Source organism: Cherax quadricarinatus, chromosome 29 (assembly GCF_038502225.1).
Source record: "Cherax quadricarinatus isolate ZL_2023a chromosome 29, ASM3850222v1, whole genome shotgun sequence".
NCBI classification, from domain to species: Eukaryota; Metazoa; Arthropoda; class Malacostraca; order Decapoda; family Parastacidae; genus Cherax; species Cherax quadricarinatus.
In genome coordinates, this window is record NC_091320.1 from 36,461,761 (window position 1) to 36,486,836 (window position 25,076).

Here is a 25,076-nt window from a genome sequence, read left to right on the forward strand (position 1 = left end):
ATTGAAGCATATATGTGAACAGTATTTAGATAAAGGTAGGGAAGTTTTTATTGCATTTATGGATTTAGAAAAGGCATATGATAGAGTGGATAGAGGAGCAATGTGGCAGATGTTGCAAGTATATGGAATAGGTGGTAAGTTATTAAATACTGTAAAGAGTTTTTATGAGGATAGTGAGGCTCAGGTTAGGGTGTGTAGAAGAGAGGTAGACTACTTCCCGGTAAAAGTAGGTCTTAGACAGGGATGTGAAATGTCACCATGGTTGTTTAATATATTTATAGATGGGGTTGTAAAAGAAGTAAATGCTAGGGTGTTCGGGAGAGGGGTGGGATTAAATTATGGGGAATCAAATTCAAAATGGGAATTAACACAGTTACTTTTCACTGATGATACTGTGCTTATGGGAGATTCTAAAGAAAAATTGCAAAGGTTAGTGGATGAGTTTGGGAATGTGTGTAAAGGTAGAAAGTTGAAAGTGAACATAGAAAAGAGTAAGGTGATGAGGGTGTCAAATGATTTAGATAAAGAAAAATTGGATATCAAATTGGGGAGGAGTATGGAAGAAGTGAATGTTTTCAGATACTTGGGAGTTGACGTGTCAGCGGATGGATTTATGAAGGATGAGGTTAATCATAGAACTGGTGAGGGAAAAAAGGTGAGTGGTGCATTGAGGTATATGTGGAGTCAAAAAACGTTATCTATGGAGGCAAAGAAGGGAATGTATGAAAGTATAGTAGTACCAACACTCTTAAATGGGTGTGAAGCTTGGGTGGTAAATGCAGCAGCGAGGAGACGGTTGGAGGCTGTGGAGATGTCCTGTCTAAGGGCAATGTGTGGTGTAAATGTTATGCAGAAAATTCGGAGTGTGGAAATTAGGAAAAGGTGTGGAGTTAATAAAAGTATTAGTCAGAGGGCAGAAGAGGGGTTGTTGAGGTGGTTTGGTCATTTAGAGAGAATGGATCAAAGTAGAATGACATGGAAAGCATATAAATCTATAGGGGAAGGAAGGCGAGGTAGGGGTCGTCCTCGAAAGGGTTGGAGAGAGGGGGTAAAGGAGGTTTTGTGGGCAAGGGGCTTGGACTTCCAGCAAGCGTGCGTGAGCGTGTTAGATAGGAGTGAATGGAGATGAATGGTACTTGGGACCTGACGAACTGTTGGAGTGTGAGCAGGGTAATATTTAGTGAAGGGATTCAGGGAAACCGGTTATTTTCATATAGTCGGGCTTGAGTCCTGGAAATGGGAAGTACAATGCCTGCACTTTAAAGGAGGGGTTTGGGATATTGGCAGTTTGGAGGGATATGTTGTGTATCTTTATACGTATATGCAAAAACAGTGATTATGTGTGAGTGTGGTGAAAGTGTTGAATGATGATGAAAGCATTTTCTTTTTGGGGATTTTCTTTCTTTTTTGGGTCACCCTGCCTCGGTGGGAGACGGCCGACTTATTGAGAAAAAAAAAAAAAAATGTATGGTAGCCAGCCAGGCTACCCTACCAGGCCACCCCACCCACACACAATACTCTATGACATTTAAGCATCCCAGAGTGATAAAATGCATATACAGTTCACTCATTACTTACCTTAAAATATTTGTAATCTTGATGTAGGGTCACAGGTGAGTAAATAAGATAAAACGAGTAAATAGAGAGAATGAGTACATGGGAGAGGACACTCGCAGAGTTATGTAAACAAACCAGGCAAACACGTCTGGTTTGTTTAAAAGTTACATTGTGTACAAGTTGTCTCTACATTGATACAGTAGAATAAATAAAGAGGCACACTCCTATTCTCGTGTAACACCATTTTTAGATGAAATGACGCTCTGAGTCAAGGCATACAAAAGGAATAATTTTCTACAGTTACGCCCAGTAACACATTTTCTCTTATGTTAGACTAGAGAAAACATTCTTGCCGTCACTCGTACAAGGTGTCTGGGTACCACATCTCATATTTGTTTATTTATTCTACTGTGGGGTGTATTTATCATCTTTATGCTATTTATCGTGTTCATTATATAATTTTGAAAAAATATAGATGGATTAATGAAAGTGTGTATAACGTAATATACGACATTTAACCCTTTGAGGGTCCGTCCCATAGATCTACGGCTTTACGTTCAGGGTCCAAACCGTAGATCTACGTCATGAGCTCAGCTCACTCTGATCAAGTGTGAGTGGTACATTTGGGCCTAGATATGAGAGAATACATCTATGTGGTATGTATGCACCACATAAAACAGATCCTGCAGCACGCTGTGTATAAGGAGAGAAAAAAACTGAAATCATGATTTTTCGATTAAAACAGCGACTTTGCAGTGTTTTTTCGTATGTTTTTTATAGTTCTATTTGCGATTTCTTGGTCTCATTTGATAGAATGGAAGACATATTACAGAAATAGAGATGATTTTGATTGGTTTTAGCACTGGAAAAGGCTTGAAACTGAGCTCAAAGTAGGAGAAATGTTAAATTTTTGCCGATATTCAAGAGTAAACAAACGACCTCACACATCTAATACACGCCAGCTGGTGGGTCTAATATGCATTCACAAATATGGTGATGATATTTATACAATTATTACAGTATTGCATAACAGTAAATCTTCTATTTTTTGGTGTGAATAAAAATTCATTACGTGAATAAAAATTCATTATGTGAATAAAAAATCAAAATGGAATTTATTTGTAAAGCCTCAAAATGTAACTAATGAACAGAGGAAATGTTGGTTTAGTTCCAGGAATACCTACATTGTTTATTCTGGACCCTATTTTGAAATTGGAATATTTTGAACTTTGTGTTAAATTGGCCAAATTAACAATTTCCGATCACTTTAATTTGTAGTTGAAACAGCTGACTTGGCGATTTCTTGTGCTCAATCGATAGAATAGAAGTAATACTAGTGAAATAGCTAAGAATTTGGTTGACTGGAATAATGCAATTGGCCTAAAATGGGAGTCAAAGTCGGCAAAATCGCCGATTTGTAAATATCACTGACACATCAAAATTCGCGAGAGCATAATTTCGTCAATTTTCCATCAAATTTCGTACTTTTTGTTTTATTACCTTCACAAAAAGATTCTCTACCATTTCATAAGAAAAAATAACAAATTTTTTTTTTTTTAAATTCTTGGACACTGGGGCACCACTTCGGATTTGGGCCTTGGACCCTGAAGGGGTTAATGAGACTTGGTGATTATTATTATCGAGTATTATTATTATTACTAATATGGCGTCTCAAGACATAAGACACTTACTGATTTTAATGTGTACCTGCACACCAGCACAGTGTGTAAGTTTATTTAAGTACAGGTATACATAAGTATAATTATAAGAGTATATATAAAATTTGTAGTAGGTTCGTAGACAGCAACCACCCAGGGAGGTACTACCATCCTGCCAAGCGAGTGTAAAATGAAAGCCTGTAATTGTTTTACATGATGGTAGGATTGCTGGTGTTTTTTGTCTCATAAATATGCAAGATTACAGGTACGTCTTGCTACTTCTACTTACACTTAGGTCACACTACACATACATGTACAAGTATATACTATACACACACACCCCTTTGGGTTTTCTTCTATTTTCTTTCTAGTTCTTGTTCTTGTTTATTTCCTCTTACCTCCATAGGGAAGTGGAACAGAATTCTTCCTCCTTAAGTCACGTGTGTTGCAAGAGGTGACTAAAATGCCGGGACCAAGGGGCTGGTAACCCCTTCTCCGGTATAAATTACTAAATTTAAAGAGAGAAACTTTCGTTTTTCTTTGTGGGTCACCCTGCCTTAGTGGGATACGGCCGGTTTGCTGAAAAAAAAAAAATATATATATATAATATATGGTAGTAGGTTGGTAGACAGCAACCACCCAGGGAGGTACTACCGTCTTGCCAAGCAAATGTAAAATGAAAGCCTGTAATTGTTTTACATGATGGTAGGATTGCTGGTGTTTTTTCTGTCTCATAAACATGCAAGATTTCAGGTACGTCTTGCTACTTCTACTTACACTTAGGTCACACTACACATACATGTACAAGCATATATATACACACCCCTCTGGGTTTTCTTCTATTTTCTTTCTAGTTCTTGTTCTTGTTTATTTTCTCTTATCTCCATGGGGAAGCGGAACAGAATTCTTCCTCCGTAAGCCATGCGTGTTGTAAGAGGCGACTAAAATGCCGGGAGCAAGGGGCTAGTAACCCCTTCTCCTGTATGAATTACTAAATTTGGGCCACCCTGCCTCGGTGGGATAAGGCCGGTTAGTTGAAAAAGAATACATATATAAAATATGAAATAACTTTTAAAAGCACTTGAAATTTTGGAGTTTCCAGACATAATGGAGAGACGTGGTGCTTATGAGCTCACAGAGAACGCAAACAAACCGGGTGGGGCACAGCGACCATATTAATCACGTGGGGGGAGCTGTATAGTGTGTTCAGGTCATAATTTAAAATGACCGTATTAGCGGAACGCCGTAAAGTGAAACACCATAAAGCAGGGCCCTACTGTATATTGCAACAAAATAAATAAGTTAAAGTAACAATTTACCCAGTGGATTTTGCTCACAATTTGAAGTGTGTTATATTGGAGTCCATTACATCAAGGGTTTACTGTACTAGATGTACATCCATAGTCCTCCAGAAATCATTCTTTTGCCTAATAAAGGGCTAAATCCAAAACAAAACTATTGGTTATTATCACACATACCAGAAGATACAAGTTGGAAAAAACTAATGAGCAAGTACAACTACTGAATAATGGTGACAGTGTACCATGACAGAATGCACCATCAAACTTACACAGTTTCTCCCTTTGATAGAATGTGAAAGCACTAATCAAGATAGAAATGGGGAAGGAGTCAAGGATAAGAGGGTCACAAATATTGGAAATAATCCCATAATCAATTATCCCCATGAAAAAATTTAACTATATAAATTACACAAAAAGAAATTTCACAATACAAATACATAAATTAAGTTGTTAAAATAATAAACAGTGACACCATCCTTTCATTATTTACACAAAATGATGATAATTCTCAATTTTTTAATGGTGAAAATTTCTATAATTTACTTCAACTCTCAAATTATAATTCTTTTACTTTTTTTCATAAGAATAACTAAATTCAATGACTATCTGAAAACAACTGTCAAATACATTTATACATAACGCATGAAACTTGATATCGTAGAATCCCCGTATCTGTGGGTATGAAACCCATTAAAAAAAAAAATAAGAAAATGAGTTATCAAAAATAGTTCAGTCTGGCAACATTTTGGTGTAAATCTCATCTTCATGTGATGTTTCCAAAATAATAATTATAATATAATAGTAAACATATAATAATAATAAGTAATAATAAAAAAGTAATATTACATTCATAATTATAATATAAATATAATAATTAATAATAATAATTACTTAACGTTAAAATCATCATTTGGCAGAGTTACAGTGGAAGCAGCTTATCCCACACAACAGAGCTGAGATGGCAGGAAGGCTCAGGGATACATTCATACAAGTCTAATATAGTCCATACCTTGTGCTACATTGATATGCATCAGCCACACACCGCCCACACCCACTGCTCATTCATTCCCCTCCTTCCATGGCCACACCCTTGCTGTACACCCAACAACAATACCCCCTGCCCACAACCCCCACCAATACCACCTGCCCCTGTAAATCCCCCATACCATGCCTCTAATTCCTGCCCCTCCCACCCATACCTCCCATCCCTATAATTCCTCCATAGCGAGATGCCTTCACACACACCATTCCAACCAGAAACCTTCACCCACACGACTCCTCCACAGCCATATGCCTTCACCCACACCATCCCAACCAACTATCTACCCTCACACAATCTATCCATACAATTCTCCCCATTGCCACACACACTTATACCTATACCATTTCCTCACAATCACCATTTCCTCATGGCCACATTCCCCCTGTGACTACCCACATACCTTACCTAACCTTTAACCCTAACATGCCATCCCACACACCTAATGACTTAGTTACCCCCACTCTCAATACCACCAACTGCACAATCGTCCACCCAGTCACTCATCACCCAATCACCACCCCCACCAGGCCACTGACAAGCACATCTCTCACCCACACCACTTCCCCACAGTTTCAAGCTCACACAGCCCCAAACCTTATTCTTGCTTTCACTCACCACTCCTCCACAGCTTCTAACCCCGACAGCCCCACTCCCACACCTTACCCATGTTTTCACGGCCCACACACACTAACATGCTATCTACACTCCTAGTCATGTAGCCACCAACCACCCTAATTACTGCCCACACTAACTGCACACTTATCCATTCAGTCACCCATCATCCACACTGTCACCATCACACTACCACCTTGCTTCCAGCCTCAATCCCTATACCCCTCTAACACCCAACATCCTTTACCTCCCAACACCAGCCTCCAGCTGAATGTATGTATATGAAAAACAACTTATACAGTAAGGCCCCGCTTTACGGCGTTTTGCCTTACGGCGTTCCGCTAATACAGCGATGTCAAATTATGACCAAAATTTGCTATACGGCAAGCGGTCTTTTAAATACGGCGTCCCCCACCCGGTTTGTTTACATTTTCCGTGACCACATCTATTATGTCAGGAAACTTTCCAAAATTTCAAGTGTTTTAAAGTTACTGTGTATTTTATATGTACTCTGATAATTATACTTATGTGTACCTGTACCTAAATATACTTACAGTGTTGGTGTGCAGGTACACATTAAAATCGCCAAGTCTCTACTCATGACGCCAATACTACGTAATAATAATCACTCTTGGGCACACTAAATGTCTTATTTTACATCAATATAGGCATTTTCATTAATCCATCTATGATATTTTCCTCAAAATTATATATGAAACCCATTACATAGCATATAAACATGATACATACACTCAGAATAAAAACTGATGTAAATATGAGATTTTCTTACAAAGCAGCTGTGTAGATAGTGTCGGAAGAATTACGTTTTCTCTAGTCAAACACTGGGGGGTAACTGTAGAAAAATATTCTTTTCATATGCCTTTCCTCTATGTATAGCAATTCACGACCCTTGTGGGTTTAGTGCTTTTTATAATAAATAATAATAATAATAATAATTATTAATAATAATAATAATATTATTATTATTATTTTCATTCACTCTAAAAATAGTGTGTTGCTGTTTGTTTATCTGAACTAACTTGTACAACTTGTACACAATGTAAGAGTATTTGTATTGTGAGGTAATTATTATTAAAATAAAAAAATATTGAGGTAAATGTTTTACAGACTCTTACAAATGGAGATGAATGAACTAAAAGTACACACATATTAATACGTATTTATTTCGCCTGATCAAGTGATCGTCCACTACCTGTTCTGTTTGTGTTCTTACATTGTCTCAACTCTTTATCTCGTTCACTCTCTCGTTTACTCTTTCGTTAACTAGTTGGCTCTCATTGACGATGGCGTCTAAGGTTAGCTGTAATAAAAAGAGAAGTCGTAAGCCTCTTGCTTTAAGTGCCAAGTTAGAGGATGATGGTGTGCCATTCTGATTTTATTCAATAAACACCCTGCCACTCACCTCTCACACATTAATATTAATATTTTAAGGTAAGTAATAAGTGTACTCTGTGTGTATCTTACCTTTTATTGTGTTTTTAATGCCTATTTCTATTGCTAACTTAATATAAGTTAGTGTAAACTTGTTGTCTGGCATTTATTGCATATTTTATATGCTCTGATAATAATACTTGTGGAGCCGGGTGGAGGGACAACATTACGTTTTCTCTGTTCAGCTCTCAGAGAAAACGTGTATGAATCTGCGTTTGGCCCAGCCACTCCCCCACTCCGCTTTTGTTTACAATTTTCGGCATGAATTATTCATTACTTCTACCTTCGTTTATGATGGCATCTAAAGGTACAGTTGTTAGAAATGATTAAATTCAGTGAACAAGGCATGTCGATGTTAATAATATGGCTCTGGACCACAGTGTAGGTAGCCGATAGGTGTAGGTAGCTGATAGGTGTAGCCCAGGCTACACCTACTGGCTACCTACACTGACTTTATACAAATAAATACTACTCACCTCTCTTCCTATATTAAGACTACACATATTTTAAGGTAAATAATGAGTGTACTGTACGTGCATTTTACCTCTCTGGGATGTTTTAAATACTGTATATTAAGTATGAGACGGGGAGCCAGTGCTACCTACACCTTGGCTACCTGCACCTGACTTCATACAAATAAGTACTACTCACCTCTCTCCCTACATTAATAATACAAATACTTAAAGTAATGAATTTACTGTGACTGTATTTTACTTTGTGTGTTTTTAATGCCTAGTTCTATTACTAACTTAATGTAATTTAGTGTAAACTTGTTGTCTGGCATTTATATGCATTTATTTTTTTATTATCACACTGGCCGATTCCCACCAAGGCAGGGTGGCCCGAAAAAGAAAAACTTTCACCATCATTCACTCCATCACTGTCTTGCCAGAAGGGTGCTTTACACTACAGCTTTTAAACTGCAACATTAACACCCCTCCTTCAGAGTGCAGACACTGTACTTCCCATCTCCAGGACTCAAGTCCGGCCTGCCGGTTTCCCTGAACCCCTTCATAAATGTTACCTTGCTCACACTCCAACAGCACGTCAAGTATTAAAAACCATTAGTCTCCATTCACTCCTATCAAACACACTCACGCACGCCTGCTGGAAGTCCAAGCCCCTCGCACACAAAACCTCCTTTACCCCCTCCCTCCAACCTTTCCTAGGCCGACCCCTACCCCGCCTTCCTTCCACTACAGACTGATACACTCTTGAAGTCATTCTGTTTCGCTCCATTCTCTCTACATGTCCGAACCACCTCAACAACCCTTCCTCAGCCCTCTGGACAACAGTTTTGGTAATCCCGCACCTCCTCCTAACTTCCAAACTACGAATTCTCTGCATTATATTCACACCACACATTGCCCTCAGACATGACATCTCCACTGCCTCCAGCCTTCTCCTCGCTGCAACATTCATCACCCATGCTTCACACCCATATAAGAGTGTTGGTAAAACTATACTCTCATACATTCCCCTCTTTGCCTCCAAGGACAAAGTTCTTTATCTCCACAGACTCCTAAGTGCACCACTCGCCCTTTTCCCCTCATCAATTCTATGATTCACCTCATATGCATTTATAAATGGAAAGAAATGGAGTTCTGCCTTCCGGCGATGTCTGCTTTCCGGCGACAGCCTGGAACCTAACCCGCCGTATAAGTGGGGCCCTACTGTATATAGGTTTCAGATGTTTGCAGTAGGTCTTGGGAAATATCCCCCATGGATATGGGGGAATTACTGTCCTAAAAACAATATATAATGCTTGATTTGAAAACTACATGTATAAATATTTTTGCCTCTGTTATTACATCTGAGGAAGTGAAAATTCACAAATAAGAAGTTGCTTACCAAAATGACTGTTATGTGACGTAATCTGCGAACAATTACTGGAAGAAACTGAGAGGAAAAATTTTCCTCTCCCTGACACAGTTTACCATGACGACCACAACCCCAGGTCAAAAGATACCCGTCCTCTGTAATAAACATCTCTTTTAGTGCAGGAAATACAAATTATATTAGGAACAAAATTTTTTGCCTTAAAAAATGCGAATACATATCACTAATTAGTACTTATAAAAAAAAAATTAAAAAATGCTCAAAACTAGGAACAAAAAAAATGCATTATAAATACTAATACCATAATGACTTACAAATGTGCCTTGATGTAAATATTACTCTAGTAAAAGATCAATGATAGATTGTATGGGTTGGTTGAAAATATGAAATCTATTTTATTGAGAATGACAATTTCATAATGACACTGGTACTTTGGAATTAATGACTTATGAGCACTACTCTGCAATTATGATAATTTTGCTCATTTTTACCAAATGTATTGGCATTTTGAAGACTTCCTCTCCTCCATCTTCCTTCTATTCCTTCCCTGCATATCAACAGTTTCCTACCAGCATAAGAAAGAGTATAATAAAAGACTAACTATATATACAGTGGAACCCTAGTTTTCGTCCATTATCCATTCCAGGTCAGTCGAAATCCAAAATGGATGAAAACCATAGTAACATTTCGCATAAGAAATAATGTAAATCCAATTAATCCATTCCAGACACCCATTTTTTTTTTTTTTTTTTTTTTTTTTTTAACCCTTTGACTGTCGCGGCCGTATATATACGTTTGTGAGGTACCGTGTTTGACGTATATATACTCATAAATTCTAGCGGCTTCAAATCAGGCAGGAGAAAGCTAGTAGGCCCACATGTGAGAGAATGGGTCTGTGTGGTCAGTGTGCACCACATAAAAAAAATCCTGGAGCACGCAGTGCATAATGAGAAAAAAAAAACTCCGACCGTTTTTTTTAATTAAAATGCCGACTTTGTGGTCTATTTTCGTATAGTATTTGTGGTTGTATTCTCGTTTTCATGGTCTCATTTGATAGAATGGAAACTATATTATAGAAATGGAGGTGATTTTGATTAATTTTACTATAAAAAGAACCTGGAAATGGAGCACAAAGTACAGGAAATGTTTGATTTTTGCCGATGTTCAAAAGTAAACAAATGATGTCATTGTCCAATAAATGTCCAAATAGCCATTCTAATACGCAGTCATGAATGGGTTGATGTAATTTTTACAATTATTACAGTATTGCAGTAGTCTGCATAACAGTAAATCTTCTATTTTTTGTTTGAATAAAATTTCAAAATAAAAAGCAAGAGTAATATCACAGGGACCTGGAGACATGACTGATGAACAAAGAAAATCTTATTTTAGAGCCAGGAATGTCTGCATTGTTCATTCTGGACCTTATTTTGAAATTGTCGTATTTTTTAATTTTCGTGAAATTGGCCAAATTGCAAATTTCTGACCATGTTATTGGGTAGTTGAAATCGGTAAATGGGCAGTTTCTTGTGCTCAATCGATAGAAAAAATAGTTCTGAAGAAATAGTTATGAGTTTGGTTGACTGGAATAACGGAATTAGCCGAAAATAGGGCTCAAAGTGGGCGAAATTGCCGATTTTTAAATATCGCCGAAGTCGCTAACTTCACGAGAGCGTAATTCCGTCAGTTTTCCATCAAATTTCGTTTTTTTGGTGTCTTTACAATCGGGAAAAGATTCTCTATCATTTCGTAAGAAAAAATAATTTTTTTTTTTTTCGAATATTTTGCGACACCAGGAGCAACTTCAGGATTGGGCCCTTCGACAGTCAAAGGGTTAACAAGTCGGCCGTCTCCCACCGAGGCAGAGTGACCCAAAAAAGAAAGAAAATCCCCAAGAGCAAAATACTTTCATCATCATTCAACATTTTTACCTCGCTCACATGTAATCACTGTTTTTGGAGAGGTGCTCAGAATACAACAGTTTAGAAACATATACGTATAAAGATACACAACATATCCCTCCAAACTGCCAATATCCCAAACCCCTCCTTTAAAGTGCAGGCATTGTACTTCCCATTTCCAGGACTCAAGTCCAGCAATATAAAATAACCGGTTTCCCTGAATCCCTTCGCTAAATATTACCCTGCTCACACTACAACAGCTCGTCAGGTCCCAAATACCATTCTTCTCCATTCACTCCTATCTAACACGCTCACGCACACTTGCTGAAAGTCCAAGCCCCTCGCCCACAAAACCTCCTTTACCCCCTCCCTCCAACCAAAAAATATAGCATTTTATAGAGAATAACTAGTTTTACATACAGAAAACAATGAGTAATAAATACATGTATAAATGACTAATTTTAATTTACAAATGAACAATTAAATCACTTTTACCTTTACTGAAGAGACTTATTGGCATATGGAAGATGGCGGGGAGGGGAGAGGGAGGCGAGGTTATTGTCTGGAAGGGAAATCCCTGTCCATAAGGACTTCAGGTATCAAAGCCCTATCTGGGGTTACTTCCCTTCTTTGTCTTTTACTGGCACTAGGACCAGCTTGAGAGTCACTGGTCCATGCAGACACGGCTTGCAACAGCTTTGTTAGGGTGATAATTCTCCACCAACTCTTCCACATCCTAGCGACATGATATTTAATGCGGCCCAGAGCCATATTACCAATGACATACCATATTCACTAACTTTAATCGTTTCTAACAACTATCTTTAGATGCCATCATAAACAAAGGGAGAAATAATGAACAATTCATGCCAAGAATTGAAAAGAAAAGCATTATGTTTAAAGGGTGGTGACTGGGCCACCGCAGATTCATACACATTTTCTTTGATGCTGGACCAGAGAAAACATTATGTTTTCCCTCTGCCTGGCTAGCACACCTCCACAGCACTACATGTTTATATGCTATGTAACGTGTTTCTTATATAATTTTGAAGAAAATATCGTATAGATGGATTAACAAAAAAGTCTTTATCAAACTAAAATAAGACATTCAATGCCCACAAGAGTGATTATTATTACGTATTAGTATTATTACTATGGCATTAAGACTAGAGGGACACTCTTAGTGAACGAGTAATAACAAGTTTATATGCTAGGTAACGTGTTTCTTGTATATTTTTGAAGAAAATATAGATGGATTAATGAAAATGTCTATATTAACCTAAAATAAGACATTTAATGTGCCCAAGAGTGATTATTATTACATATTAGGGTTGGCAGTTTGGAGAGAGATGTGTATTTTTATACACATATACTTCTAAACTGTTGTATTCTGGGCACCTCTGCAAAAACAGTGATTATGTGTGAGTGAGGTGAAAGTGTTGAATGATGATGAATGTATTTTCTTTTTGGGGATTTTCTTTCTCTTTGGGTCACCCTGCTTCGGTGGGAGACGGCAGACTTGTTGAAAAAAAAAAAAAAATTAGGGTTAGAGGGAGGAGGTAAAGGAGGTTTTGTGGATGAGGGGCTTGGACTTCCAGCAAGCGTGCATGAGCGTGTTAGATAGGAGTGAATGGAGACAAATGGTATTTGGGACCTGATGAGCTGTTGGAGTGTGAGCAAGGTAATATTTAGTGAAGGGATTCAGGGAAACCGGTTATTTTATATAGCCGGACTCGAGTCCTGGAAGTGGGAAGTACAATGCCTGCACTTTAAAGGAGGGATTTGGGATATTGGCAGTCTGGAGTGATATGTTGTGTATCTTTTTATGTATATACTTCTAAACTGTTGTATTCTGGGCACCTCTCCAAAAACAGTGATTATGTGTGAGTGAGGTGAAAGTGTTGAATGATGATGAAAGTACAGTGGACCCTCGAAAAACGATGGCATTGTATAACGTTAAATCCGACTAGCGATACATTTTAACGCAAAATTTTTGCCTCGACTAGCGCTAAAAAACTCAACCAACACCATTCGTTCCATTCGAGACGTGTCCACATGTGGCCTGCTCAGTGTTTACAAGCCAGCCACTGCGCTCGCATCCAAACATACAATCGGAACATTTCATATTATCACAGCGTTTTTAGTGATTGCACCTGCAAAATAAGTCACGATGGACCCCAAGAAAGCTTCTAGTGCCATCCCTGTGATAAAAGGGTGAGAATTAGTATGGAAATTAAGAAAGATTTTGAAGGGTTTGGGGCTAACCCTGAGATGCCTATGCCAGTTGTGGAATCCATTGTGCCTACTTCAAAGATTAAGGAAATATGTGCAAAGTGGGTTGAACTGCAAACCTTTATGGATGAAAATCACCCTAACACAGCTACTGCAAGCCGTGCTGGTGACTATTACAATGACAACGTTGTGGCCCATTTTAGACAAATCGTAAAGGAACAGGAGGTACAGAGCTCTATGGACAGATATGTTGTGCGACAGAGGTCCAGTGACTCTCAAGCTGGCCCTAGTGGCATTAAAAGAAGGGAAGTAACCCCGGAAAAGGACTTGACACCTCAAGTCCTAATGGAAAGGGATTCCCCTTCTAAACACTAACACCATCCACACTCTCCCCTCCTCCCATCCCATCAATCATCACCAGATCTTCAATAAAGGTAAGTGTCATGTAATTGTACATGTCTTCTTCAGTTTGTGTGTATTAAAATTAATATTTCATGTGGTAAATTTTTTTTTTTTTTTAAATACTTTGGGGTGTCAGGAACGGATTAATTTGATTTCCACTATTTCTTATGGGGAAAATTAACTCTACTAACGATAATTTCGACTAACGATGAGCTCTCAGGAACGGATTAATATCATTGGTTGAGGGTCCACTGTATCTTCTTTTTGGGGATATTCTTTCTTTTTAGGTTACCCTGCCTCAGTGGGAGACGGCCGACTTGTTAAAAAAAAAAAAAATTAGTATCACGAACATATGAGCAGCTCAGGCGGACGTGTCTGGTACGGACGATTTCCTAGCGGAAATACGAAACTCGGGGTAAGATTTCGCCCCAAAAAAGTGGTCGAAATCCGAATTGTACGATATCTGCACCGGATGAAATCCGCGGTTCCACTGTATAGGGATTAATAAAAAATAATCCACAGGGAAGTGCAGAAGAATCCTTCCTCCATAAGTTATGCATGTCTTAAGAGGAAACTAAAATGCTGGGAGCAAGGGACTAGCAACCCCGTCTCCCTGTACAAATTACTAAAATTACTAAATGTAAAAAGAAAAACTTTATGAAAGTGTTTCCTCTTCTGGGTCACCTTTTCTAGGAGGGAGACATCTGCTGCATTAAAAAAAAAATTAAAAATATAGATACATTTAGGTACAATATGTAAAAATCTAATACAAATCTAGAGATAATAGTATAAATTAATGCTAATAAGGCATACCTGTAATAGCAGAAGAGTGATTGTCACCAGCAACTATGGTCACAATGGGCGTGGTGTTCGTCTCAGCCACCGATTGTGGTAGCCAACACTCTAAGCTGCCGCCACCTTGCCCAAGCTCTCCACTTTTCCCCGAGCCACACGAATATACTGTTCCACCCTCTATGACAATATTTGAATTAATTGACATTGACACATACATAATTATATATTTACTTTAAACTAACACTTTTCTTCAGCGAATTAACAATGTATTCTAGAAATTTCTTTGCAACCTTCAAACATAGGAATTAACAGTTTCTAAAGTGACTTTATAAAGTTTTACACTGAAACTTTCTCCCAATAAAAGCTTTTACTGCAACTTTTATCTGTGTTCAAGGTCTGACAATACAGTCAACCCTCTATTTAACCAACTTATCATGAGGAGCAGGTGGCAAATAATGGACAACATGGTGGATAGAGATTGTTTTACCCTGATCATAACAAAGGACAATTTTGTAACCAAAGAATTTCATCCACCATTTCCAATTCAAATGACCCAATGGATTTTGCCCCATATTTCCAAAATCTTAAACTGTGGGCATTCATATTATTCTTTTTAAGTTCATCTTAATTTCTTCCTTTTTTTCTCACTGGAAATCTATACAGTAGCAAATTTTTTCTGGGTCAATTTTCATTATTTTTCACACAACATTCTTATTACTTAATGTAAGCAAATACTTCGATTGCAAGATGGCTGAACTATCATGTGAAACCTTGTCTTCAGCATATGAAGAGAGGTAGAAGTGTGCTAAGTCAAGTTATCATTTGCAGTACGTAAATGGACTATTATCAATCAAGTCCACATATCAACTTATATCATAGGCTTGTATGAGGAAATGTGATCTAACACATTTTTCGAATCGCCCTGCCGCAGTGGAAGACGGCCATGTTAAAAAAATAAACACTAGTCCTTCAGTCCATATATCATATGGCAGGAGTCCACTGTATGACTCTAGAACGTATGCAAATCACAATAAATAGGTTAGTCAATGAAAATAACTTTAAACATATACCTACAGGGAAAATGCACATGAAATATGGAAAAAAATCATGAAGCAGTTTAAGCAATATAAAAAGTTGATTACAGTGACATGCAATAAAGCATTCAACATAACAATAAGCAACATACCACACATTCTCAGCTAATATGTTGATCTAACTTACAGTCATGGAGAGCATCTCATACACAAAGGTTATTCAGCACTAGTCCAATTCTATAATTACAGTAAAAAATATCTGGTGTCAAAAACTGCTGATAAAATTTGTCTCTTATGGTTGGCAATAACTGTTGATAATAAATTATATAAAAATGAACTATCATGAGAGAGGAGAGGTGGAATGTTGATTTAGTCAGGAGTTTCTCAAGATTATAAAACTTGCCGAAGATTTTATACTTGATTAAAAATTAGTAAATACATTAGAAATACTGAACGAGTATCTTCATTGAAAGCAATTTCCTTCCTATACTTGTAATTCTTATTACAATCATGGTGTTAGTAGCTTGATGTACCACTGTTAACCAAGTTGTTTTCAAGATAATATCAATAGCCCCATTTTCACTTTGAAGTCGACACTTCTTTTTTTTAATTTACTTTTTAAACAGCACCATAAATCTTTCAGTATATTTGCATCATACCATTACAAATGTACAATAATAGTGTCATGCAGCATAGCTAAGGAAAACTATTATACCATGTCCCTAATGCTCCAATTCTTAAAATGGTAGATATCAGGTCTCGAGGCAGCAAAGTACAAGTTGGGGAACTTATCACTAGGTTTTAAATGTTTTGAAATGTTTAGTGCATAAAACAAGATAGCATGAGGTCAAAGTCTAGTAGCAATGAGATACTTATGATCAGAAGATGCTCAACTGAAACAATTTCCAAAGTGAAGGACTGGATTAGCAGTGTACAGAACCCATTACAAGGCGACTGAAGATTAATTCAGCTAATTCATTTTATGACTACAAGTGGCACTCTAGCCGATTAACAAAAGCACACACAATATAAGTAAAACATACAGACTTACTCAACAATGCTCACATACCTCTCTAACAGTGGACATAGATGTCGGTGTTCAACAGACTGTGCCAGTGGAGAAAGCAAACACACATGGTTAAGAGATTAAATATCATTAACTACATAAATGTGAATAGAAGGATGTCAAACAATTGTAATTTTGAACAAAAGCAAAATATGAATAACCTAACAGCACAACTTAAAAAAAATTCTGAATAAAAATAAAAAAAGCAAAGCCATAATGCACACCACTCTGCAAAAACAAACCCAGACTCAGAAATACTAACTCCTAATAAATTTGAAAACTCACAAACTAGTCTTTGGTTTTAACTATTCTATTAAAAGCCATTAGGGTTAGGATCACAAATTTCAAATATATTGCATTAGTTTGTAATGTGCACATGAAAAAAAAATTCATAATCCCTAGACCCATTATGTGCCTCTGCAATCCTGACTACTGCGAACAGGATGGGTATAGGGTGCATAATGAAGCTGTTAAACATTATACCTAGTAGCACCAGCATACAGGAGTACTTGGGTAATTCTCACCAGACAGGAAGAGTGTGTGTGCACTTCCTGCAGCAACTTGAATAATCTTTTCTGGGAGTGGAACTAACTGAGGGAGGTGGTGAGAGGGTAGTAGGTTTGCTGGCAACCCCAGCTTTCCATATTCACTTTCACCCCACGAATAAACTTTCCCAGATTCTGGCAAGAGTAAATACAATCATAATAAGGCACTGTTATTTCCAAAGAAAGATAAACAATTAACTCATCTAACACATTTCACAACTAAACACTAATGAAGTTTTCTTTACAATCGTGAATAAAATCCACGAGGACTGATGAAGATACTTCAGAGGTACCACATGAGGTGTACAATGATAAATAGCTGCCTCTAGTGCCTTGAAAATTCTACACCTATTTTCATCATCAGAGATTTCAACATACCACATATTAAATTTAAGATGATAGATAACAGCATTTCCCAGAAACAGTACCTGGATGTATGTTATTCCAACAGATACATACCACAGAGCTACTGGGGCCTTGTCATAAGTTTGCTTTGAACCAACAGATAACAGAACCTACTAGAAACGAAAACAGACTTGACTTGATCTTCATGAACAATGAGAAACTAATCAGATATATAACAATCCCAAACACAAAAATACTCTGAGCACTACCTCACTGAAGTACAGAATCAAATCCATGCACAGAGAATGTAAAAATGGCTTACATAAGGGAAGTTAAGTAAATTTATTGATCACTGAGAAATAACAGACAAAAACAAGATGCATCAGACATTCCCTGAGAAATTATCCTGAGAGCCTAGTTGAACAGGGAATTAGCAGAAAGGCCTGGCCCTAGCCCAGGTAGCAATTGTAGAAAGATTTTTTTAAGCTAGTCTAAGGTACAAGTCGGCAAAGCATGTATCTACCAGATGTATAACTTAACTATGGGTTTTTGGAAACTTTTGATACAAGTAGACTGCCTCTTCGGATGATATACAAACAAGAATGCAGCATCAAATCATGTAATCACAAAGCATTACGTAGCATTAAGTGTATTGTAATGCCAGGTGTTTTATTTTCATAGTGTATACAGTCAGCTACATAGCAGTAAGCTGCATTAAACTAACTGGTTCATTATCATTAACTTGTGAACACAGTACAAGCATTCTTTTAATTAATTATCAAATTAAATGCTATATGCATAAGGTTCATAGTGCGCTCCAGTCTTTTTAAAAAATATGATTATGACATAATTACAATAGGATTCTTGAGGTGTGTAGTAAATATACACAGAAAAATAATATAAAAATGTAACAGGTACAACAATATATTAAATATAGCATACAATTTTGCAGAAATACACTGAGTTATATAAAAGTGAATTTTCCCAAGACAGATCATAGATAAATATTTATTTCAGTAACATATAATAAGAAAATACACCAGGAATGCACAATACCAGTGACAGCTACACTATGGTAGTATCCACAGGCAACATTTATCGCTGGCTCTGGCAAAATGAGAAACGCAGGTGTCAACTGTTCCAAAACTTCGAGTCCAAGCTGACCTTCACTGTTGCTGCCCCAGATGTACAATGTTCCACTCTCTGTAATAACAAAGATTCTTAAGAAGCATCCCTGCCTACACCAGTACTTTATTCAACCTGCAATTACTCCACTTTTCTCATTGGCATGTCGCATATTAAACTATCATCACTGAGGTTCATCAGTAAGTTACTGATGCACACATGCATGCACACACCCATGCTCACTAGTAACTATCTTATTAACAATGTGTAACAAAACTGTATATGTCTTCACACTAATGATTTACAATATTTCTACAAGGAAATTATTATAGACCTATGCATGACAAAACACAAACAATTTACAATTGTAAACTTATACAAGACAGCACAAATTCAATATGCAGTACAAACACAAAATTCAGTCACAGTCCTATGCATGACAATACAGGATTCTGCTTTACACCTATGCATAACAGCATACCCACTTCACACACACAACTGCTGCAAACACATGCCTATCAGAACATGCATCTGAAGGAGTACAAAGGGTTGAGTTTGAAGATGGGTGAGAGTGAGATTGGAAGGGGTAAGCATGCTGGACAGTGCACCCTTCTCCAGCACAGGGATGCTGGAGAGGGGTGCACTGATGATTACTAGAACAACTGACAATCATGAAATGCCAAGCCATGCATTACATACTTCGTTTGGTCATGTCAATAATTTTTACCCAAGGTTCAGCAGTACTGATGACAATGATGGGGCTTCATCCACTCAAAGTTGCACCTTAACACAGCCACACTGCTATTACCCATTCAATTACAAATAGGTAATCACACAAGGTATCAATTGCCCTAACAATCATGTGAAGCTCACATCCTGTAAATAGTGCATAGCTTCAGTATCAACTCAAATAAATCATCAATGGCTCAAATATCTGCCACAAAATAAAATAGCTTACACAATTACAGTAAAGTGGAATGAACCTGGTAAAGAAGTGGGAGAGGCCAGTGCAATAAGGCCCAAGAGACTCAGAGGGAATAAATCTGGCAAGCAGCAAGATGAGAGGTGGAGCCAAGAGCCGAGAATTGACCCATGCAGCTACATATAGGCGAGCACTGTAGCAAATAGCCACAACAATATATAGGAGTAAAATACAGTAACAGTCTCTCAATCTCTCAAGCAATATTATCTAACTACCATAATATATTGAAAAAATATTATTTGTAGCTAATTGTGTTAGCCACATGCTCATAAAATATTAATACACAAGCTAAATGAACTCCAAATACTGTACATAAATGGAGAGAATTAAACAAACTAAATACAGGGAAGTCGACAAAAGCGTTCAGTACCCTGGCACCACGGTGAGAGCTTTAACAAGAATGGCTGGGACAAGGTGCTCCTCCACAAGTCAATATGAGACTGGATGGTTCCAGCCAGTCCTTTCTTTCTGCTATTACTAACACCTTGCAATTTCTTAAGGTTGCTAAGTACCAATTATTAAAAATCACCATCTCCCTATGTCATACCCTGGCATTTAAATCTTTAGTTGTGCTATTGTCTGTAGTGCTTTTCCAACTTATAGCATTTAGTAAGGTGCTCAATGCTCATACGAAATGAAAACGTAAGATGTATAACACAATATACATCAAGGTTAAGATAACACACCAGATCATATTCCCTATGGACTAGCAACACTTGCACCAGCCATGCTGTAAATAATGCAAGCCTGACCACAATTATTACTCTGTAATATAGTGTTATGACCCATCACTTCTTTCATCAAAAACAATCCACACAGATAATCCTGCCAAGCTTATGTTACATCTCTTATAATTCAGTAACAATATTTATGTAATATTCAATGAGTTTGCAAGATGCTTATACACACTCAAAATTATGTTATTAAAACACAGGCTACAACAATGAAAAAATGAATAATGCCAGTTGAAAAATAATTTTTGCAAACAAATAATCAAGACAGAATTATTTGATTTGTAAAAAACAAGCATATATGAACTTCAGCATTTAAGAGGAAAGGTTATCAAATGTACTCAGAGTCAGTAACACTAAGCTAAATAAGAGTGCACGTGACAGAAAGGTGTGTTGAGCGTACCCCAATCCATAATGTCCTATCATGCAGTGTTGCATTCCTTAGCCAGAATTGTAATCCACATAACTCTTGCTCAACCCTAAACCTGGCATCTCACACATACTTGCCTGGCACCACCACCACACATAACCACTCCCCTCACACACACACACACACACACACACACACACACACACACACACACACACACACACACACACACACACACACACACACACACACACACACACCCCCACAACCCCCTTCACACAAACCCTCACACACACACACAACCCTCCCTCACACAAACCACTCACACACACACACACACACCCACACCCCCCCACCCAGCCCTCCCCTCACCCAACCCTCCCTCACACAACCCCCCCCCCCCACACACACACACACACAGTCCATTTAACTAAACAAAACAATTTATTTCTTTGCAAAGGTTATACTGTGTGATTACATTTTACAATTTATTTGTAACAAAGAAAGCCACCATCATACCAGGACATTTCAGGCAGACTAATAAGGTTTAGTGAGTGACTGGTAATGGTGATTAGTGTAGAAATTTTGCCAGGATCATGACACTCAACTCTTTAACCAATGCACTTCGTACAGAGATTCAAAATCAGCTGACCCAACATATCTTGTTCCATATTTGCTAAGTCCTTTAAACTGAGGGTGTTCTATATATCCTATTACCACACAATACCATCCCTTCTTCCCATCGCCATGCCCGTCTTCTCATCGCTATGCCCCTTCTTCCCACTGCCATAGCCCTACTTCCCATCACAACGCCCCTTCTTCCCATTCACCGCAGGATGACACTGGAGTTCACTCCCCACACCACAATTACCCAGGAATGCATGATGTAATAATCAATACTGCACTTGGACCAGTGTGCAGCCCTTACTAAGAATTACAAGCTTTCATCCTATCATTAATCTTCATTATAATCATGAGGGAATCATAAAGGTCATAGGTTCAATCCGAAGATGGGCAGGGTAGCTCCAACTCCCTGGATAAAGAACCCTTCACTGGCATCAAGACACCTCCTTGATGGGCTTTCGACCTTGAATGGCCGTTTATCAATAAAATAACAGTGCAGAAAATAGTGTAGAGAGTCATCATCTCTAATGAATTTAACATTGTATTCCAGCGAGCATAAACCTTTATTTATACTTATCATATTGCTTTTCAATAAATCTGGGAGTCTTCTTGCTCTAGGTATGCTTCAGTTCAGCTTCTTAAATACTGTGACATATCAAAATAATATTGTAAAGTACATGTAATATATATGCATTTACCAGTAGTACATTGAAAAATACTGAGCAAGAGTGAAATATCAGTCACTGTAACATAAGAGTGAGAAACAGAATATGATAAAGGTTACAGTAGTTTGTATGCATTAATTCTAGCTTGTCTCCTTAGGCACACATGAAAAGAGGAACATTAGCAATATACTACATGCAAGAGTGCACAAAAATGTTGGAGATGGAGTATGAAGGAAGTACAGTGAATAAGTGTTCAGATATTTGGGAGTGGACTTGTCAGCAGATGGATCTATGAGAGATAAAGTGAACCACAGAATAAACAAGAGGGAAAAAGATGGGTCATGCATTAAGGCTTAAAAAAAAAAACTGGCCATCTCCCACCATCACTCACTCCATCACTGACTTGCCAGAGGCACACCTGTACTGCAATTCATAGATCTCTACAAATTGCAACAGCCCCACCCTGCCTTCAGAATGCAGGCACTGTACGTACTTCCCATCTCCAGGACTTAAGTCCACTAACTGGTTTCTCAGAATCCCTTAATAAATGTTAGCTTGCTCATATTCTAATAGCACATCACATCATAAAAACCATTCACTCCTATCTAACATGCTCACACATGAAGAAAAAACAATTTACATGCACTTACTGGGACAATGTTCCAATTTATTAAGATCTTTTTCAAGTGAAGGAAACAGTAAGGTGAGAAATAACAAAAAAGGCACAATACCGTGACTGGAACGATACACAAATAACCCGTACATAAAAGAGAAAAGCTTACGACGACGTTTCGGTCCGACTTGGACCATTGACAAAGTCACACTAACCAGAAGTGGAGCAGGACGGTGAGAAATCATAGGAGTGTGACTAATCTTGGGTCACTAGAGCAGAGGTGCAGTATACTGGACAATGTCAATGAACTGTCATCTAGTTGGTGGTCAGCAGAAACTAGATGCCAAGAAGGTCCATGCAGTATGACATCCAGTGATTTAGCTAAACTACATGTACCTTGGCTCTCTACATTAGTGCTCTGTAAGTTCCATTACATCTGGCCCTGGCTTTTTTTTTTTTTTTTTTTTTTTTTTTTTACAAGTTTCGGCATTTTGCCATGCCATAAGCTGTTGATATTTCTCTCACTGAATTCCTCAAGTGTTGTTGGGGTTGCAGGTCAAGGAAGCGTTTTGAATGCTCCTAAATTTTTTTTTAATTACACGAGGATTTGGCAATGTACTGGTCCATAACCACAACAAGGAATGGTGTAAACTTCAGCAGTAATGTAATCCTGGCTCTTCTATCCTACACAAATTCTGGAGCCACTACTATATACAGCACCATAAATTATTTATTTTAGAGAATTCTAATCTTTTTTTTCAGCTACCATTTCCCCTACCCTAAAGATGTACCCAATTCCCAAAATCCATTTCTATCATCAGACGTCGATAAGAGCAATTTGATTTGAAGCAGAAGTTATCACAATTACTGTCTGAAGAGGCTGGTAAAGGATTTTTGAAAGTGTACACAAAAAATTTTAAAAAAGAATACATACCAGTGAGGACCACAGAGTGGATGCTGCCAGCGGCCACAGCAACAGCAGGAGTATCGAGATTGAGTACCTTCACCGGGAAGAGATGGTCCTCTTTATCCCCCGTTCCTAGCTGCCCATCACCATTTTGGCCCCAAACATATACTGCACCAGATGCTGCTCACCAAAAAATTTTATTTAACTGGCATCTAAGGGCCACTATTTTACCACACTGTATACACATAAGTATTATACCTATAGGGCTATACAAATCTGTACAAATTACAGCATACTGTACTTATAATTACTGCTTATTACTGTGTATCTTAAGTATATCATAAAATATTATATCTCATCAGAAAGATAAAATTATATAGCACATTAGCATGTATATAAACTGTAAATACAACCAAGCCTCCATGCATTGAAAAAGAAATACAAGACTATTACATAAACATGCACACACAATTATCTACATGTTTAATAATGGTTACATAATTTGACTTTATGAAACCACCTACAAAAGAACAATTATGATATTCAACTTTTAGTAACAAAAGCTACAAAAACAATACCCAAGGAGAATAAAAGTTAGAATACCACGGCTGGAACAATCGACAACTAACCCACAATTTCAAGAAAAAACCTGTAATATTTTGCACCATCCTGGGTTATTATCAATTCATGACAACAATGGTCTATAACAGATCAAAATATCGTCCAAAATTTCTTCTCAAAATTGTGTATTAGTAGTGAGCCATGCCTAGGATACCTTTGTGTTTATTCCTGAATTCAAAACAGGAAAACATGCAAAATCTTCTCCAAGCATCATGGTTGCCACCATTCTCTACACTCCAAGTGTCAAGAGACAAACAGAAACCTTACAAGTTTATTAAAGGAAACAGAATTTGACAGGGTGGGCACTCTTAAATGAAGCAACTCCTGATATATGTACTAAATTTACAAATGCTGGAAAGAGTGAAAGCAATGTCATGAAGCAAAACCAGATAATGTGAAATCTGTTAGGGAAACAATGAATTGCTTGGAAAAGGAAAATGCAGTTTCTAAAGACAATGTGGAATTTAAGAGTGCTAAATACAATAAAGGATAGCTGCAGGTGAAGGTGGAAAACAAAAGATTACACCCCCCGTCTTTCTCTTAAGACAGTCTTTTCAAGGAACATTGAGGCAAACTGACTGGCTACCAACACATTCTATCAATATATACATACTACTATAAACTATGGCTTACAGTACACCCACAGTCCTTACTTAT

The 25,076-nt window shown here is 37.6% G+C and overlaps 1 protein-coding gene across 4 annotated transcripts in view; it reads right to left on the reverse strand.

Annotated features, from left to right (window-relative positions):
• LOC128690451 (X-linked retinitis pigmentosa GTPase regulator) overlaps positions 1–25,076 on the reverse strand; it is an 83,597-nt gene that overhangs the window by 33,655 nt on the left and 24,866 nt on the right. For 2 of the 4 annotated variants that reach the window (XM_070089739.1, XM_070089742.1), the window contains exons 5-9: positions 23,826–23,978; positions 18,838–18,984; positions 17,416–17,571; positions 14,810–14,968; positions 9,474–9,598 (exon numbers count right to left, since the gene is read on the reverse strand). In XM_070089739.1, coding sequence (XP_069945840.1) covers positions 9,474–9,598; positions 14,810–14,968; positions 17,416–17,571; positions 18,838–18,984; positions 23,826–23,978 — 740 coding nt within the window. The remainder of the gene's footprint in view (positions 1–9,473; positions 9,599–14,809; positions 14,969–17,415; positions 17,572–18,837; positions 18,985–23,825; positions 23,979–25,076) is intronic. The other 2 variants (XM_070089741.1, XM_070089740.1) reach the window with 2 other exon arrangements.